The 20839-nt window shown below is 45.4% G+C and overlaps 1 protein-coding gene across 3 annotated transcripts in view; it reads right to left on the reverse strand.

Annotated features, from left to right (window-relative positions):
• Window positions 1-20839, reverse strand: part of Pum (pumilio) — a 168221-nt gene that overhangs the window by 134788 nt on the left and 12594 nt on the right. For all 3 annotated transcript variants that reach the window (XM_076805812.1, XM_076805811.1, XM_076805814.1), the window contains one exon: window positions 4316-4448. In XM_076805812.1, the coding sequence (XP_076661927.1) occupies window positions 4316-4448 (133 nt within the window). The remainder of the gene's footprint in view (window positions 1-4315; window positions 4449-20839) is intronic.

Consider the following 20839-nt stretch of genomic DNA (forward strand, 5'->3'; position numbering starts at 1 on the left):
GGATAAGGTGGGCCATAGTTCGCGAAAAATTAGAAATTTTCCCTAATCGTCGGATTTTTTGCCGGTAGAAATCATTTGCAAAATACGGACCTCGAGCTGCAGAATTTCCTTTCTGAAAGTTATAATAAGTGGGTACGGTGGACCACGGTTAGGCGTGTGTTTCTATTGTTCTTTCGGTACCCAATCAATTTTTAAAACGAAGTGTTCGGGAATGTATCTTCGTGGAACGAACTCTAACCTTTTCGGTTCCTACACGGAAAAAAGTCATTGGCATAGTGCAGGTATCGAATCATGTTCTTCTTCAGAGTGTGCAGAGTTCGTGGTTACTGTAAGAGGAAACGGTAGACCGTGAACAGACATGGTTTCTGTTCGATAAAGATCGAACGCGGTTCCTAATAAATGGCGAGAAGTTATTGCAAATAGCAGCGAATATATGATTCATTGAGATATTGTTGCCGTTGTTAATATTTTAGCGAATATATTACGTAGAAGCAGATGCTGTGCTAACGTTATTTCATCGAATTTCATATACCAATAAACTGCAGCGCGATCTGGTAGATTTGTAGTTTTGCAAATCCACAATTTACACATAAAGGATCCTGAACAATGTTATTACACTCGTGACACGGTACATCTCAATACAAACGCATCGCTTGCAATCGGGTGCTCTGCAAAATTCATTTCTGCCGGTGATTACGAAAGTGGTGTACGGCAAAATTAGAAACAAATTAATCTGTTTTATTATTACGTGTTACGTCGGTTGATTTTACCGACAATTATATAATAAGGTGAGAAATTACATATTACAAAAAATATTTTTTAGCAAATCAAACGGAAAGGTAAAAATACTCAGAAGAAAGAAGGCACACGACTTCACTTCAACTTCTTTTTATCGAAACTTTTCAGTATCGAGAGCTGGTCGAAGTTTGAAGTTACCGGGTCGAAGCAGACCCAGTCGCCGCCGTAGGAATGTCGTCGTAGCCTTAGGGGGCAGCGTTCGATCACAACGAGACGGTGTTTTTTTCGAAATGCAGAGGTTTCATAAGAACGAGGATAATAAGCGGCCCGGGGGGAGTGGGAGGAGGAACGAGTTTCGGACTAATCAAGGGAGACTGGTCCGACGGTTTGCTCCGCGATACTAAGGACAAAGAAACCAGTTCGACCCGCTCGTGGCTCTGTGTTAGCCACGGTCAGAGCCTGCACGGGAATACCTGACCTGGAATAAGCTCGATATCTGTCGGATTGGATATCCGAGAGGTTCGAGCGGAGAGTAGAGAGCTAGGCGGGACGACGAGCAGCAGCAGCAGCAGCAGCACAAAGAGGCTGTGCTGCGTATGAAAATCCTGGCAAAAGGAACGGGAGGAGCGTGCGCTCGAAATTACAGGGGATACCGATCGCCCGCGATAAATGTTTCATGAGCGAGATTCAAGCCGTGCTTGAACCGGCCCGGATCGTGGAACGCGATCGCGTTTCTCAACGTTGCGGCCTGGCTTTCTTTCGGGAAGAAGTTAACGCGTTCGATTTTGCTCGGCTTATCCTCCGCGAGAGAGAGAGAGAACGAGACGGAGAGGGACAGAGAAAAAGAGAGAGAAAGAAGATTATGTAACGATCAGCCACCGGCGGCGTCCATTCCGAGCGCATATCGATCAGCCGGCGCTTAATTTCGCGTCCGAAGAAGAAACGGCCGAGAGGTCCAGAATATTACCAAGGGTTTAAAGGGCTTCGAAGGGATGTCCAATCGGGAGGCTGCGCCGCCCTGCATCCCGCTCCAGGCCCGATTAAAGCCCGGCTTTATGCATGGTCCGGTTGACCTCGGTTAGGTAACCGGTCGCAAGCCTCCAGGAACGAAGGACCGCGCATAATCCTACGTTTCGGGGCAACAATTAAACGTGGAAACACCGAACCGACACCAATTGTCGCGAGCAGCACCCAAGCGGTGGCCACAAAGCCGTAAAATATTTAAAGACGACCTATGAAAATGGATTCACCGATCTTGAAAAGTATGCGGTCCTTTTATAGTCGTTCTAGTTCAAAGCACCTGACTGTAGCAAGACCGTAGAATTGGTTTCTGCAAGACCAGCAAGGTATGCTAAAGATGCGGACCCGTTCCACGAAATTTGGCCAAGTAATAGGTCTACGTCTACAATAAACGCAACCATAACCGATGCTCCGGATGGGCTGCCAATTCCTGGAGAATTGGATGCGATGCAAAATGCTCGTTCATTGTTGATGCATATCCATCTTCGCCAAATTTCTGCGCGATCAGCAGATGACAGACCTAACCCAGCCAACATTTTACAAAAAGGACCTAGCTGATCAAAATTTGTATTAAAAGCTGACTTCTGGAAATTAGTTCTTTGAAAGCTAAATAAGACTCTTCGATCTCGAGGGAGAATGTGTCTTTTCAATACGTTTCACTATGTGAAACAATGGTTCACAATGTATGTGGCATTGTATGTGACGCAATGTGTATGTGACTGCATGTGACACAACGTTTCAGCTACTATTAAAAACGAATTTTTCTTATAATATCGTTGCTTGAACCGAACATGATTAGGACTTGTAAAAGGGTTGATGAAGTAATCACTGTGAGAATCTCTAATTTTACGGCTTTAATCAAACTGACTAAATTACTTTAATTTTCTGGGATTTTTAAGCAGTGAACGCGTGTCAACGTTACTACTTTTTCGTGATTGGTCTGTTCCGGGATTAGGAGACACCGTAAACGATCCCCTAATCAATGAAAAGTCACGGATCCCGGCGCACTCGCCGATGAATTACCCGAACCCGATTAACCCCGTTCACGGGATAATCCCTGCAACTCGAGCCCTAGTCCAAATATTCCCCGGCCCTATTGTCCTTGATACGCGTCGGCACGCTCGATAACGCTGCGCTAATGTATGTATACCCGGCCCGATTGTTCAATGAGCCGCGCGCGTTTCCGCGACGTTCCACGATCCGCGAGACGACCGGCTTTGTTGAAAGTAAGATGCGGCCGAGACGCAACTGGACCGTGCATACGTCGCGAACGTGTGATCGTGATGGAACAAGAGAATAGAATGTTTCTGGCAAACGCCGGGCACCGTATGCAACAAGGTGTATTTATAAAGCGCTTCATTTTTCGAGACAATGGGACTCACTCTCTGGGAGTCGTTGAATCTTTGGGAACCTTTTTACGTAGTTGTATAGACAATTTCGGTAATATTTTCTGTTAAATATTAAGCCTATGGTCTTCCGTATCGCGTGCAAGAATCGAACTCTGTTAAGCACTGCTCGGAAAACCGTGACATTTAACTTTTTGGGGCTAGGTGGGTTAAAAACTATCCCACCTTTTGCTTAGCTTTTTATGCATGGTGGGATATATTTTAACCCACCTCGAAAAGTTGAAGTTACTCATGGTCATACAGTTTAATATTTTATTTAAAGTTTTTCATTCAGTTGGCAATGCTATGCACCAATGGTGAATGCTTAAATAAGTGAAAAAAACATTTATGCAAATCAATACGCATCGGTAAGTTGTGTGTGCTGCTGTGATTGACGCATTGTGTGACGCAGTGAATTCGCAAAATTCTGTGCAACTAAGGTTTCTATTCTCTGTAAAAGCGTGTGCCTCAAAGAGTTATGCAAGGCAGCTCGAAAGTCACGAGACCATTTAAAATTCGAATTTGTTCACGAAAGGATAAATGCGAATTTTAAAAAATAAAAGGGTTACTCTGTATTTTGGGAATTGCATCGAGCCAAAATTGAAGAGCTTAGTGGACGGACATGTTAAGTGACATTTTTGAAAAAATACAGATTTCCGGCTGGTAGAACGTGTAACGCGTCCTAATAAATTTAAACCTGATTTTCTCGGGTTCGCTAAATCTTTACATGTTCATCCTCTAAGCTTTCTAATTAACATTCAGTTCTGGAAAAGATCTTGATTCGCGTAAAATGTACAAAGGCTGTCGATTCTATTCGTTCTTTGGATCTTTCTACCGTGTTAAACAGCATCTGCTCAGTTTCGTTACTAATTGCACAAAATCCGCAGTCTACTAACAACGCGCCCGATCATAGTCGACCGTTTCTACTTCGCAGGTTGAAGGAGTCGACTCTCTCGAAATTGGAGGCTCGCGAGAGGGAATTTCGGTCTTGTTTGCGGGGCTTATTTTCAAGAAGGGATCGTCCCATTCCCTGCTGCACCACAGTCACGGAGAGACACGCTTCCTGTAGATCTGTCTGTCTCTCTAGAGAGCGAGAGGATGAGAGAGGGGCAGAGAGGGAGAAAGTTGTAGGTGGAAGCGGCGTAGAATTCCGAGAGCGCGTAGAACCGTACCTGAGGTGCTCCAAGTAGAATCCCGCCACATCTGGTGGTCGCCCAGGTGAAGTATCCCACCGCCTTTTACACCCCCTTCGTCCTTGGAGCCGCCCTCGTCCATGCCCCAGAGCTTTTTTGCCGAGGGAGCGATCTGAAACAATAGAAGAAACGGGTGGTAAGTGCTGAGGGGTCTCGGCGAACACACGTTTTCAGACGAACGATCTCCTTCGCGTGCGCCAACACGAAACACCCAAGAGAGCTTCGCGTCCGCCCGTGCAACCGAAAGATACCGGAGCGTACCAACGATCCCATTAATTACGCTAACGAGCCGCAGATCCGCTCGGAATTAGCGTATCTTGCGCGGCCGGCCGATCATCGAACTTGATACGCCGCGTATTACCCCGACCCGTCCGCTAAGAATTCCTTAATGTCTCGGTCTATAAATAAGATCAAATTCAATTTCGCTTCGCCCCTTCGCGATCGACGATTACGGTTCGGGACTACGCAGTTGTACTCGGTCCAACGAGATTGAGATCAGTACAGTGTTTTCTCTATATATGTCGCCAAGGCCTGGATGATAAACGTCGCAGAATTATCCCCACTACCGCGAAGCTCGAGAGGCCTCAGGCGCCGAGGAGTGTAAACATAACACGGCCCGGGTATGTCTCCTGGACATGACGCTGGTGAGACTCCTGTTGTTGACATAATCGAGGATTCACTGTATACCACCAACGTCATTTGCTAATTGTACGAATATCTGGAAGAGAGGCGCATGTTACCAATTTTGTGAAATTGACTTTTGCCGTGCAACGAGTGCCAACGTGATATACAAAATTACTTTGGCAAAGCTTTTAGTACTCGACAAGGGCACTGGAGCTTTCGTTGCTACGTGAAGCAACGAATTGTTTTTACGTCTTCTTGTTTTACAGAACGCAACATACGCCCCTTTACTAGCTGATAAATGCAAGTTCGACTCAAGCGGTCTGTGCATTTGTTTACCTAAGCCGACTCGACTCGGACGAAGCATACATAGAATCTGTTTTTCGAAGGAACTGGTCCGCAGAGAAAACAAAGACCGCAACAGCTGTTCACCCCATAAGTTTAGGCTAGACACGTGTGCGTGATAGCTGGCTGGCAGAGAAGAGATCTCTCAGAGAAAAACAGCCAATATTCCACGGTGGAAAATTGTTTTGTCGGACTGAAGATGTTCTAGCATATTTCGAGGATTTAACACAATTTCATCGAAGACTCGGACAGTTACAAAAATTAAATGAAGCAATTTGTTTACTGAAACGGAAACCGACGAGTCGCTATTCGTGATATTAATGGCTCTCCCTCGGTCATTTTGCGTAGCGCAGGTCATTAAAAAATTGGATACACTGGATCCATCAGCGTGACAATTAATTTTTATGTCTAAAAAACTAATTCCGTCGCCCAAATATGGGTTAGGTGATTTTTTCCATTCGAAACGCTTACGAAATTGTAGTGCAAGAGAAATATAATTGATATGGATACAATGGGACGATTAAGTGAAAGAATTGATATTGCTTGTCTTTGTATCAAGGAGACCATTTCCTAATCGTTTTGGATAAAACACATATATTGCTTATGCGTCAAAAAATGCGCTCCTCTTTTTCGATCTATTCGTGTGTGGAACTAGATTGATTGGAACACTTTTGCCAAATTAATAATTGAGTATGAGACGATCCACTTTCCAGCAAAGATGTTTAAAACACTCTCGTGTCTCGAATCTGCCAGATAGGCCAGCCTCCCGAGGTTGGCCTCATCTCCGAGCTTATCCGGCCAGACTCTATCTCGAACGTGATTGGAATTCACAGGGGTGTCTCGCGCCCAACCCCTCGGCGTCTCGAGTTTTAGAGCCGCTATCAAATACGTTTCTCGCAGTCTCCTGCTAAGATCCCCGATTGTTTCTACTAATTAAGGATCGCTAAAACATGCCGCGAAAAATCTCTTAGGAAGTACGATAGAATGAACAGGAGTCTTAACGAATCTGTTTAGCGAGCATCATTGGGCGACAGCATTCAATTTGGGAGGATACGGTGCGGACTTATGGCCCTCTAGTTTCGGGCCTGAAACCGCGAAGGTGTGAAAGAGTCGCGATACAGAAGAGCAGCGAATTGCGAATCGCGACCCGTTGCGTGTTGACCCGAGCACTCCCGCTGTTCCCGACCTCACCTAACTCTAGAGGTCAGTGACGTAACGGCGAGCGTTGGGTGGGGATAGCGAGAGAGAGGAACCTGCACGGTGTGGAGTGCACAGAGAGATTGCGGGATCCTAGATGCAGGTATACTACTGCACGCGCGACGGTGACAGTGCAGGGCCGAGAGTCTCGGTGCATTCTCGTCCGCATTGTCGCTCCGGCCAGCTGCGGATCGTTAAGCGGAAGTACCGACTCGATTACACGGACGTTGACTGGATCTCTCTCTCACCGGTCGGGTCTCTTTGAAGTTCGTTCTTTTCACCGCGCTGGGTGCTATCCATCGGAAGAGCCCGAATCGCAAGGATCCCGATAAACGATCCGATCTCCGAGTTCGTTCTAGTGGCTAACTAGAGGATTAGCTTATTAGCTCCTACGATCTCTCTCCCTCTCTGCTCTCTCTCTCTCTCTATCTGTCTCCCTCCGGTCGGATATATAGGGTGCACACGGAGCCCCGTTGTCTCGTCGCATAGATAATTGCAGGTATGGATCACCCTTTTGAGCTAGACACGGTGGAAACCCGGTTGGAACGGTGAATTATTGAGACGTCCGCGGCCAATCACGCGCCGCTACGTCCCTAAGCGTTACCGAGCCGGCAATTGCTCGATTTACGCTCGCCGCGTGTCTTCCACGAATCAGCAGCCCCGATGCATGCGCGTTTCGCAACAAGACCAACAACCGTGTCGCGGTGTTAACGGCCACCGGTTGACCCTCTACCGACAGAGAACTGTTCTCGATTGCCACCATTTAACCCCTTCGCCGCGAGAAATCTCGTCGCAAGCGTGCTGGATTCGAAATTTTTTAACTCGAAAATATTGGGATTCTGAAGATCCATTTATAGGAAATTTGTTCAATCTCAATCTATTCAATTTTATTCATTTCCTCCTTGGAACATAAATGTATTCTTGTTATTTTCATAAAGTAATCCGAAATAGCCACTTTTAGTGCTCCGCAAACCCAGTGTTAAATGGTACAAAAAATATTGCATACATTTGATCGATATTACTGTTTTTAACACGTTCACGATCCCATGCAGACAAATAATATAATTATCGTAGTAACAAAACATTAATGTCTATTTTTATTTTTACTCAGAAATGAAGAAACCCTTATCTCCCTAATAGAGGATCTTGGGTCCATTTTGACCCACAGTTATAAACGTTCGATCTAAATTTTAACTTTTTGGCGTTCAGTTTAAATTATTAGCAATTTATATTGAGGATTAACTTGGATCTCATTGCAGTGGGTTAAAAAGTGTCAAAGAAAATTGATAATTAACAATTTCCAGTGATTGTACTGTACCAAAAAGGGGCTTAAGAACTTTTTACATTGTAATGTAAAATGAAATTCTGTATGACTTGTTGGCTCCAATTGAAATTGTTGCTGTTGAAAAATCCAAGTCCTTAGAAACGGGTTTTTAAAAATTATGAGACAATCGCCGGTAGGTAATGTGTTAAGAATTTGAATGGGTCCAGGTACGACTGCCATGAATAGCCCAAAGCGTTCACCGTCCAAGAATTAATATAGAATGTCCCGAGGAAAATAATTTAAATATTTTAAAAATCGTGCACAAAGCCCCTAGGCATCGCGTCCAAGGTACCGCGCAATTCATATCGACGAGATACAGTGAATTCTCGATATATGTCAACAACACGGTCTTGTCATCGCCCCTGTCGTGGCCCCTCACGGGGTATACCCCGCGGTAGTGGGGATAATTCCGCGACGTTTATCATACAGGCCTTGGCGACATATATAGAGAAATCACTGTATGTCGTTGGTAGTCGAAAGGGTTAATCGATCGTTCGTGACTCATCCGACCGCGCTACGGAAGACGAATAGGATGACGAAGAGGGAGAGTCAGCTAGAGGAAGGAGAAAAAGTTTTCCGATCACCGGGCCAATGATTTCACGTTTCCACCGACGAAGACGTGGCGAGCCCGGGCCGTCTCCTCGAGCGCACGCGATATTTATATTTTATTGATCATGCGAACGATATCACGTACAATAGCACGTGCGTCATGCGCCGAGTGTACCCAGACCCGACACACATCAGTTGCGGTATCGAACACGAGTACGAGAACTGTTTATCGTTCGCGGGCACCGTACTCGTCGAACCAGCCGCGTTTAATTGCGTCCCGCACGCTGTAGCGTAACGTGAGCGGACATCCTTCGCAACAAATTCAACGCTTATCGGCGCCATGCTCGAAACCGACCAACACAAACGATAAGACCATTTCCTTGGCACAGATCCTGCTAACAAATTGCCCGACCGAACTTGGAAAAATCAGATCGACGCTGTCACGCGAGACGATTCGATCTACGAGCGACGTCAAAAATCAGCCGAGCGTGCGACTTCGACGGAAATATCTTCGGGAAGATACGGAGCCCTTCTAGGACCTAGCCCGTGCACTTTGCCACGTGCAAGCTGGTGATTCTTGGTCCTATTAATTCATTCGTTATTATGCAGTTTTAATCGGGCGTTTAAAGTGCTTTCAGGAAATAGCTGCACGAGAGGCGACGGGGTAATAACTCATTCTATTTTTGTTTTGCGATTTTAATAAGAACACTGGGCTGCTTTTATAATGAATTTTTGAGAAATACAGTTTATAACAAGGATGGAAAGAAATTCAGTATTTCAGGATGTTCTGGAATCTGAGAATGGGCGAATTTGTTGATCATGGGAAATGTGCAGCTATTAATGAAAATTTGTTTGATATTATTTACGAACTTGTTAATTCCAGAAAATATAAGAGAAATTATTCTGGAAATCTTTTATAAATAATCTGACAGTGTAATATTTGGAAAAACTATAAAGGTGGGTAATCGCTTTAATAATTTATATCGAAATTATTACTTAGAAGATTTCCAAGTTCCTCTTTGACGATTCCTTGTCAACCACGAAAATCATATCAATATGTTTCCGGTGGGTAAATCGTTATACTAATGTATTAGGTTGTTCGGAAAGTAATTTCGTTTCCCTATTTCGACGATTTTCTTATATTATATAAATATTTAATTTGATTATATATTCTCCATATTGGTTCAATACCAAAGTACCCAATTACCCTCTTTTGTCTTTATCAACTTCAACTGGCCTTCAACATCAAAATTGCCGGAACGAAATTTTGCAAACCTATTATTATTATTATGTGTTATATTGAATAATTTTTTTCTTGCTTGAACAGCATTTTTACCCTTTCGATAGTAAAAAAGTAAAACATGTCGAAAATGCTGCTTTCGACTTTCCATATTTGATGGGGCACCAAACAAAAACTATTGCGCCGAATCGAACAAACTTGTCTCACAAACAAGCCTTACTATATCGGCTGTTAAAATATATAATGACAATGCGGCTTAAGTGTGAAATTGTCTGCGAAAAAATACAATTACGTCCTCTGTTGGGAAGAAACGAAATTACTTTCCGAACAACACAATAGAATTGGGAATTTAGATGACCTCCATGATCTGCGTAACCGTGTCCTCGGAAAGCTCGTGACGGGAGAAAGGGAGAGAAAAGTATTTCGAGGTTGGATCGCGAGCGTAGCTCGACCATCTTTTCACCTAGATCGACAAATCGGCGGATAAAAGGGGACCGAGAAAAAATCGAACGAGTCGCGCGGCTTTAGAAACCGGTTAGAAATCCCACGGGTGAAAACACCGGCTGAAAGAGGCCTGGCATCGTGTGCGGCGATTCGCGTGTCAAGTTGGAAAGCGAATCTTCGTTTGCATCGTCCTACGGACACACGGCTGTTCTTTCTTTCCTTTTTTTCGTCATCCTCTCTTTCTTCGTTCTATCTCTCTAACTCTCTCTGTTCCCCCATTTTTATCACTCGAAATATTTCGCGGAGAGAAGACTAGTCCCGCTCGCGATACTCTCTCCAGAAGAATTCTTGAAAATTGCCGTGACTCGAGGACGATCGTAATAAGAATAACGTTCGCGCGTTACGTAACGAAACTGAAACGGGTTTTACACCATTTGTACCCGTACCCGGCCAACCCTGCCCACCGCTGCTGTTTCTGTTTCTGTTACCTCGTGTGTCGTTTTCGCTCTCTCGTTACAACGGCTACCCACTCTAGGGTCTCTCCGGGAACGTGCAACGAGGACGAGCCGCGTTTCCGTTCTCGGAATCGACGCGAAACGAACGGCTTCCACTTGCCTCGTGCTAATAAGCCACAACCAAACACTCGGGTACCCGATACACTAAATTAGTTGCCCGTGCAATCGTCGGGTACTCGATACTCCAAATTCACAGCGTGTCCCCTGTCCAATAAACCAAGACTATCCGTACGACCATCAAGTATGAAGGTAGTGGAAAAAGTGTCTCGTGTACTCCTCAGGTACCAAGGTACGTAAAAAAAAAATGAATTCGAAGGTTCATCAGATAGGTGCTCATTAGACAAAATTGTTCAGGAATCCGTTAGGTACCATGGTAAAGAAAAATTGTTCATATATTCATCAGGTACGAAGGAACATAAAAATAGAGAGAAATTGCACGTGCATTCATTCGACTTATATCTTTTTTAATTGCTTCCGAATTCATTAGGTATCACGGTAAAGAAAAATGGTTCACGTATTCATCAGGTACGGAGGAACATAAAAATAGAGAGAAATTGCACGTGCATTCATTCGACTTATATCTTTTTTAATAGCTTCCGAATTCATTAGGTATCACGGTAAAGAAAAATGGTTCACGTATTCATCAGGTACGGAGGAACATAAAAATAGAGAAAAATTTCGATGTATTCATCGGATATACATTTTTAGAAAATTCCGTGAGTCAATCAGGTACCAAGAACTACCCATATGTTCATCAGGTACCCAGATAAATAAGAAGTACTCGTGTGTTCATCAGGTACTTAAATAGATGAGAATTGGTCAAATGTTGATCAGGTACCAAGATAAATCAGAATTACTCGTATGTTCATCGGGGACCGAGCCGTATAAAAATTATTCGTGTATACATTAGGTACCAAGATAGACAATTGCTCGTAAATCCGTAAGGTACAAGTTAGACAACAATGAATGGTGAATCTATCGGGTACCAGACAGTACAAAAATCGTCCAGGTATCTTGGGGTACCTGAATAAGCGAGGCAATCAAGACCCGATTCAGAAGATCGTCCTGCGGTCAGAGAGAGTGACAAACTTCCTAACGACTCTTGCCGAGGCCCGATGGTTAACGAGAAATGACCTATTAAGTAACTATCTATTACAATAATTGTATAGTATTCCTTTACGAAACAAGCGGTGTGTTGCTCTATGTATTCAATTAATGAAACACGACTCGCAATCAAGACTGATTGCATTATAATTTGTTCGCACGGTAAGCATACTTTCACGGTTTCCTGGCGCCTATTGAACAACTTTCCTCGAGTATAATCGTAACAAGAATTATGTATACAATATATCCGCACTTTGTGTCGAATTTATACGTACGACCGAACAATGGAAGTAGTTGCGTAATCAATCGAATGTATAAGAATTTGCACGGTTCGAAATTGAATGCGAAAGACAGACGACAATAATAATTCCAGAATAATTTGACCTCGGATTCGAGCGTTGTTTCTGTTCGCGTCGATTCATTAGAACGAATAATTAAATCATGTTCCCGACGAATGGTTACCCCAAATAATTACTATTCGCCAGGCTAGACAAATTGAATTCTGAATGGAATATGAACGTTTCATTATCGAGCGTCGGTTCCAATGTTCACGGAGAACGACCAAAAAAGACGATCAGTATCCAAACTACATACACAATAGTACCACATATAGACATGTCTACGTTGTCTCTCACCTATCCGGCGTCTCGTGAATCAATAGTACTACCGTACACTCCGCTAATTTCCTTTGGATCGGCGCGACACGTGTCGTCACGCGATGCATCCCGGATTTGCCACCACCCTTCCCGATAAAAAGGTTTCTGCACCGTCAAAACGTGCTCCAAACCGTTCGAGAGGGTTCCGAGACAATAACAGCACGTTTTCTAACCCTACGATCAAAAGATCAGACGTGAAACAAACCGTGGAATCACATGTCTGGTCTGGATTTCTTTATGTCGCCAAGGCCTCTATGATAAGCGTCGCGGATTTATCCCCACTATCGCGGAGTATACCTCATGTGGGGCCCCGAAGCTCGAAAGGCCTCGGACGCCGAGGAGAGTAAACACTAATACACGGCACGGGTATGGACATATATCGAATAAAGAAGGCGACATCTTCAAGTAGATTCCAATCTAGTCAGACTGGAATGTCACAATGGCAAAATGCCTTATAGGAAAAAATCGATAATCGAGCTGATACAAGGATGGCTGCCAAAAGAACCCTCATCAAGTAAATTCGAGTTTTTCTGGCCGTCGTTGCTGAATTTGGACTAACGCCTAAACCTAATTCAGAATCCATATTTTTCTTCTAAAAGACACATGGCAAAACCGGACCTGAAGCATCATTCACAATCGATACCATCAATAACAAGTGTTTCTTTTTCGGAACATATATGGCTGTTGGAGGCACTGGTCCAAATTCGCCGACTCGGTCCCATTGTCCCCGACCGGTAGCATCTTCGGAAGGTAATGATAGCAGGGTGGTTCGAGGGTATCTTGTGAAGGTTGAATGGTCGGATCAAGGATTCCGTCGGACGTTATTTTTAATTAGTCTGCGGAGCCGGCGAGACGAAACTTGGGTATTGAAACTGACTCCGGAGTTCGCGACTGCATATTGAACTTGATCCCATCCCTGACGAAAGGTTCGGCAAGGTAAGGGTAAGGGTAAGGCTCGGTCAACCGGGGGCGATACGCCGTGAGTATCGACCGCGTCGCCGGCCGGCAGAGACGCTTTTGCACGTCGAGCCTAGGGGAGACAGAGACGGTAGGAGGACCGAAAACCGGGCCGTAACGGAGAGAGAATAAGAGAACAGGAGAGAGAGGGGGGAGTGAGTGAGTGAATGAGAGAGGAGAGTCTAACCCACCGTCGACTTTCTCGTTCCTGGAACGCGAACGAGAAGGGGACCCCGATATAATAATCCATTTCCACGGATTAACTGATGGGTACATCCTCGTGCATCCTGGGTGCGCCGCTACGTTAACGAGCGACCCGCGTACTATCGACGAATCAATTTAGAGAAAGTCTCTCGTCTCGTCTCGTCCCGTCCCGTCCCGTCCCGTCTCTCTCTCCTCCTGAATAACTAATAGGGATCCGAAAATATGGAATATTCCGTCGACGAGGCGTGACGAGACGAGACGAACCGGCATGATAACGCGGCGAAGTCGCCGAAGAGAGACGGATAGCCGGAAGCTATTTAGCTTTCGTAAAATTTACGACTCGGCCGGGGGTTGCCGCGAGGCCTCCGCGATCCTGGTCGTCGAACCACTCCAAACGGAGACGAACATGATCCTTTAATCCGACGGCAATCGATCGCTAAGATTGCCGTCCGCCGAGGTCTGGGTTCAAGCTTCCGGAACATCTTGTGCCTAGCTTGACTCTAAAAGACAGCTCGAGTCACACTTCATGTACACCTTGGTCCTGAGACGATTGTGTTATGTGAGTAGGTTTACTAGTTCTTGATCTGACGGAAATGATTCAATACTTTCTCAAGAATAAAAAATAAAAAAACTCGGGATTTCCTGGAAGATGATTCACCAGCGATAGCAACTTCAGTCTCACGAACCTCAAGCTACTTTTAACGACATTATCTAACAACTTCTTTCGGAATTTTCACTGATAAGGAAATTGTTCAACTCCTTCCCGACGCGGGAGGGTCGTTAAAAAGCCTCCCTCTTACTAAAGCGTTGCTGAAACTTGCGAGGCTTCTATTTGTTACTCGCATATTTTGTTACTCAAGCCGGACCTTCGCAAGACAATGCTTGCTTTCTTCGATAACGAGAAGATCAGGAGCTTGCTGCACAGTAAAATGCAAGCTCGAAGTACCGGTAAATCTACATTACAATTCGCTAATTTCACGAGGTTGCATTTTATCGCGCAACAGGCCCTTTGACTGGTACTTTTGTCTGACAGTGTACTAGTCCCTCGTGTCGTCGGCCTGCGGAGGATTGACCTTTTGAACTTAATTTAATTCTAAAACCAGATTTTCGTAATTTTATGCGTATAAAACCAACCCAATTGACACGTATAATTCTTAAATGTTGAGTAATTTAATCAATACAAATGTAAAAAGAATGTGTGTTTTTTACACATGTAAAAAATATTTTGAATGGTATAACAATTTTCGAGTGTAAAGGGTTAACCTTTGGACGGCGTACGATTCTTGTAACTGTAGAATTGATGATGCTTGAAACGGATTTGTGGATTGATTTAGCAATTTTTTAAATTTATTTCAGGAGATACTTCTTACAAACCTATTAGTCTCATTTGAGTAGCCATATAACGATTTCGATACTACGGGCCAAAATAGACTCGGGCACCGCTGTCGGGGGATTAAAGGGACGAAGATGCCGAAGATAGCTTCTCGGAGGATCAGCAGTCTCTGGTGGGGAGGACCAGGGTCTGCAGCACCGTCTAAGGAGACGTTACCCCCGAACAACAGCTCTGAAAACGCGTCTTTTCGTTTCGAGGTTCGTAGCAGGTGCTAAGCTGCAGAAACCTCTGCAACAATAGCGCCGGCTAGAGATCGGATGCGTTCGTTAGGCGAGCACGACGAGCGTTAGCATTCCGTGTCTCGGAACCGGTCAGCGAAAATTTTTGCGCGTTCAGCGAGCACCGAGAGCCGAGCAAGAACCGAGGAGGAGGAGGAGGAGAGGAGAGGAGAGGAGAGGAGAAAGAAAACCTGCGGGGAAAAGGGTCGGCCAGAGAAAGGGAGAACAAGAGAAAGAGGGAACAAGAGGAAGAGAAAGAAGAAGAGAAAGAGAGGAGACACGGCTCTCGTTGACTAGACGAGGAGGCGCGACTCTATCCCTCGGAGAACCACGTCCAGCCGGCAGCAGAAGCACTTTTGCACGTTGGCCGCAGCCTCGGCAGGGAGGAAAACAGAGACGAAAAAAAAAACGAGGGTGAGCCGGGAAGGAGAGAGCTCGGCCGGAGACCGATCAGCAACGAAAGGGGAAGAAGGAGCCGAGGATCAGACGAGACGAGACGGGTCGAGACAGAACGAGACGAGACGAGACGAGACGGGAGACGAGACGAAACAGAGCGCGGCGCACCGGCTCTCTCTTTCGTTGAACAGAGCCAACGCTATAGTTGCCGCCACCGCCGCCTGCTATACCCCCTAAGCTCTACCCTACCAGACGTCCAGATTCCCCCACCAAGGAGACACCCGGCACCCCCACCACTTGGGCAAACCACCGACTCCCCTAACTGCCCCGCACACCCACGAGGCTCTGCCCCCACCGAGAAGACGAGCGGCAACGTGGACGTCGTCGCTAAACTGCCACGGGGCCACCGACCCCTCCCCAGGCCCCTCGGCCTCGGGTCACGGCCACTGTCCTCGCGGAGAATCAACGGCAGGCACGAGGGAGGCGAACCCTGCCTTCCTTGCTGCCTGCCTGGTTGCCTGGTTGCTTGCTTGGTTGCCCGCCCGCCTGCCTGCTCCTCTCCAGTCTTCCCTCTTCTTCCTCCTCCACCACCTTCTTCAGCGCACCCTCGGGGTCATCTCTTCTACCCTTTCGCCTCTTTCTCCGAGACCTGGCGCACGCGTGTGCGTGCGCCTGCGTCAACCAAATGCGTGCGCAATGGCCACGCACTAGGGGGTTGTTTCTATTAGCTTCCGGAAAAAATTCGACCCTCTTCTGCGTCGGAGATTCGAGGCTCTCGCGGCCTGGCATCCCATGGTTCTCAATATTAACCCTTAGCACTCTAATTGCGACTATGAGGCACCACTCAATATCACTATACTACAATTAAAAATAGTTCCTGCATTGCTAAATGCCTTCGTGATACGAGTAAATATACGTAATTTCAGAGAAAATAGTGGACTGATTGGGGAAAGTAGAGTTGAAGGTAAAGAGAGGAAGGGAAGAGCGGGAAGGGATAGAATGTGGGTTGAGTATTTGGAAATTGTAAACAAAGTCCATTCCGTGGCCTCGAGGTAGAAATACACAATAAATATATGATACAGTGAATTCCCGATATATGTCAACAACACGGGTCTTGCCAGCGTCTCGTGTATCGTCCAGGAGACATACCCCGAGCCGTGTTATGTTTACATTTTGCGTCCGAGGCTTCTCGAGCTTCGTGACCCCTCACGCTGTATATCCCGCGGCAGTGAGGATAATTCCGCGACGTTTATCATCCAGGCCCCGACGACGTATATAGAGAAATCACTGTATATGTACATTACTTCATATGGACAAAATGTGAGAGGTCGTGTGAACGAAAATATTCTATATCGAGTAAAATCGATATCGGAGAATGTTGGAGGCGAAACAGCTAGGACGCAAAGGGTTAAACCTTTTTGATAGTTTACGGATTGTACAGAGGATTTCGTTCGTGTAGTCTATTTTTGAGGAAACGCTATAGTGGCCTCCCAATGGGTCGCCTTTTCAACCACTATAGTGTGCGTATACCATGACAACGTTCCTTCAAATTGAAAGTATATCAAGTACACAGAAATGAAGAATTTTAAGAGAAAGAGGAAATCAGGAACAGAGTTACTCGTTCCGCCCTTTTCAATATTCGTAGTCGACCACCCCCTGACAGCTACGGAGCCCTCCGACTGTTCCTAATGGTCCGCAATATGGTCGCCATACGTTACCCATATGATACGGAGGGTCCTGATCCCACGAAGTACATAAAAATGTTACAAGTATCGTTTACGCAAACGCCCCTCCACCATAGCTACAAGATTAACCTTTAACTAGGCTTAGAAAATGGATATCCAAAGTGCAACATCAAGACTAACACGTTTGACCCTTAACCTAAGGGCCAGCAGGTGATTCATTCGTCTATCTTCTGACATTTTGCAGCAACACGAAATTCCCTTGCCTGTTCCAGGCAGCTTTAAATTCAAATGAGTCCATGTATACATCCCCGCCTGATTAAGGGTTGTTAACATTCATTTTCATCAAACTGGTAAATGGAAATTAATTATTCTGCGTCCCGGTGTCAGAACCGCAGCGAGATAACGAAAGTCTGTTCAAATCTTCAAATAAGTCACGTCAACGCGAATCGAATAATTATCGGCATAAAGTTGAATAGGGCGACCCCAATTAACCTTGCCGCGGTCTTCTGCGTCTTATACGAGCGTCTCGTTTCATTTCTTTACACTGTTATGATTAGAAAGTGAAGCTCTGTGCAAATATAGGTTTTCAAGAAGTAAAAACGAGTGGCCGTTCTTCGTTCTCTGTTGGGAGTTCAATCGTGTTAAAAAAAGGATAGAGATGACCTAGAAAATCGCAAGAAAGAAGGAATCATGCGATCGATGAAGCCGGGATTTGAATGGACATCCTATCTATCAGCAATAAAAGTCTGAGAATCACGTGAATTCGCGAACCTATGCGAAATATCGGCTAACGTGGAGAGGGGAGAGATAGAAGAGAGTACATACTATTCGACGAGTTAATGGCAAGAAATCAAGTCGATTCGCTCGGATTTCGTGAAAACATCCGTGGGAATTTTTCCCCGAAGTATAATATTTAGTTACGTCGAGGTTCCCCTCCGATTTCCTTCCGTCCTCGAGGTTGCGCAGCTGTTTGTTCACCGATTGGTTTCGTCGAAATGGTGTGCATATCAGAGCGATGCGGAATCGAGCCGTCAAGATCGACCGAAGGCGGGAATATTAATGGGGGGGGGGGGACATTAGATGAATGAAGGGTATCCGTAATTGCCGTGGGCGGGACCAACGGCCGGCTAGATCGATGCTATCGGTCTTATGACACTGGCAACGCTGCCACCGCGCCGCTAGCGTTGCAAGACCCATGGAAATGAATTTCTCCTTCGCGTAATACGGCCCGCGCACACGGTGCACCGCGATGCAACGCGTTCCCGATGACGATTCCGCGAGCGTGACCGACGCGTTTAGGTTCAACGACACAAGCGTCACGTCACACGCACAAGTCACGACGCGATACGTCACCACGTGACAGCAGAAACGAATACGATACGAGGTGACCGACGATTCCTACCGGTAAAGAGGAATCCGCGAAAACCAGCCTTTCGCGCCGCGCCGCGACGGGACGTGATTCGCACGCCGATGCGCTCGATTTTACTACTAGACTGCGGATCTGTCTGCAAAAAACTGTCTGCATTTGTCACAAGACACAGGCGCCAAGAATGTCGATCTTCTCTCAATAATGCATTGATCCTCTTCGTTTCGTCCTATTTTCGCCACGAAAATCATCGGGGTTTAGCCAACGAAGGATACCAACGCCAGCCCGAACATTGCATTTTCACCTGTCGCTTTTATTTTATTTTAAATCGCAAGTTGCTCTCGAGGAATCACGTTTTCTGGAAGTGGCCACAGAAAATTCAGATTGAGTTTCGAGCCCTTTTTAATCGAAGGAATTGCAGAAGGTAGCTATATCCGTTCCATTCGAAAAAATGTGATCCTTCACTCGGCGTAGAAAGGAATTAGCCTTCGAGTAACAAGCATGGTTGTTTCACAACCGATAGCATTGTGCATAGAGATACAATGGGAGGCGAATTGTTTCAAAATGATTTCATGTTGTAAATTTATATTTCATCGCCGCGATGGAATATTATTACTGCTAAATACGCTATCCATTAAGGTATTCGTTACAATTATACGCACTCCCTTGTTATCTTTTTTTACTTTCGTACGAAATAGAGGCGGTGTATATAATTATTGGAAGAATAAGAAAGTTATAAGTTTCGCACTCGGTGCAAGCGATGGACCGAAAATTTGTAAATATTTTGATTAGTTCAGTAAAATTGTTCGAAAGAGGGATCTTTAATTTTGAGGGAAAGGAAAATTGAGCTTGGCTAGAAAAGCAAAAATGGCGGCCAGAGTAGGGTTCGAGGTTTAATTCCGTTTTTCTATAGGTGGACTGGCTAGATTTTTGTGGAAGTTATAAAATCGGAGGCTTTAATTTCCGTTCCTAGCCGCGAACGCTCCCCTTTTCCGTCTCGCGCCGTTTCGCCCCGGCGTTTCCCACCGAAAAAGGGAAGCGGAAGCTCGATCGACTTTTCTCGTTCCATGCTAATCGCGCCCTTTCGATTGTATTCGATATCGGCGTTCCCGCGAGCTCGCCGGCGAAGTCTGCGCGAGGTCTGCGCCTACGTTTCTCTCTCCACGAGTGAAAGTCCCGAATCAGAGAAACCGATTACACGATACAAAGCGATTACGTCGAGCATTCGCGTAACGGACCGCAACGGACTCGCGTACGAGCGCATCTGACTGGCCATCCGGTCTGCACGACCAAAATGATCAAAACCGATTAGAAAATTACTCGAGACCCTCTTCTTTTCGTCAAGAGTAACATTTCCACGCCTTTGGAGCATTTCACAGGGAATTTCATTAATTTGCCAAAACTTTTACACTCGCAGAAATTGACTAGCGATTATTCCGTCGACGACGATTGCCCTATAAAATTCGGGATCGACAGATTCTGAAATGATTGCGATGGTGTATATGTTCATTTGTCCGACAACGTAAATAAATCAGAGACACGATATAGCCGGTAGCATTCCCGATATTCTTCAAACCACTCGCGAATTTAATCGAATCTGTCAGTCACAAAAATCTACGAGCACCGGTATAAAAATCAATAAGAGAAACGATTCTGTGTACTTTAACTAGGAGGAATGACCTGGAAATGAAAATTAAACAGATCCAAAAACAATACAATGATTCTTGTATTGATTTGCCTGAAGATCTACATAAATCATAAACGAATTGTCTAAAATGTTATTATTGTTCGTAGAATTCCATATCTTCAGCCATGAACAACATCGCACAAGCGATTAACTTGAACCGATGCTTTTCTCGCTAACAGACAACGCGGCGTAAAATCATTCTAATCATTGCTCAAGGAAAAACGACTTTCCCAGCGAAAGACCACGCACGAAATAATCGTAGCCCATTTACCGAGAACGTTTACCATTTCCGACACACGAATCGAAAGTGGCGCAATGGAGAGCCCGTGTTGTTCTTTTCTCTAACAAAAGGCTCGCTCTATAAAGAGGATGCTCGAGCGTCGCTCTAGACTGTTCTAGAGCAACGTAAATCGCACTGCGCCTCGAAACTCGCGAAAAAGGCAGACAGGCAGGCCTCTGCGACGTAACGTATTATTCATTTATTCTAAATAACAGTCGGGAACTTGAGCCGCTCTCGTCGGGGCTCGAATCGACGACAACCTATCGATTATCGATGCCGCTCTGCGTAAGTTCACTGACATATAAGCCCGGAGTCAATAAAC

This window comes from Halictus rubicundus, chromosome 2 (assembly GCF_050948215.1).
Source record: "Halictus rubicundus isolate RS-2024b chromosome 2, iyHalRubi1_principal, whole genome shotgun sequence".
Lineage (NCBI taxonomy): Eukaryota > Metazoa > Arthropoda > Insecta > Hymenoptera > Halictidae > Halictus > Halictus rubicundus.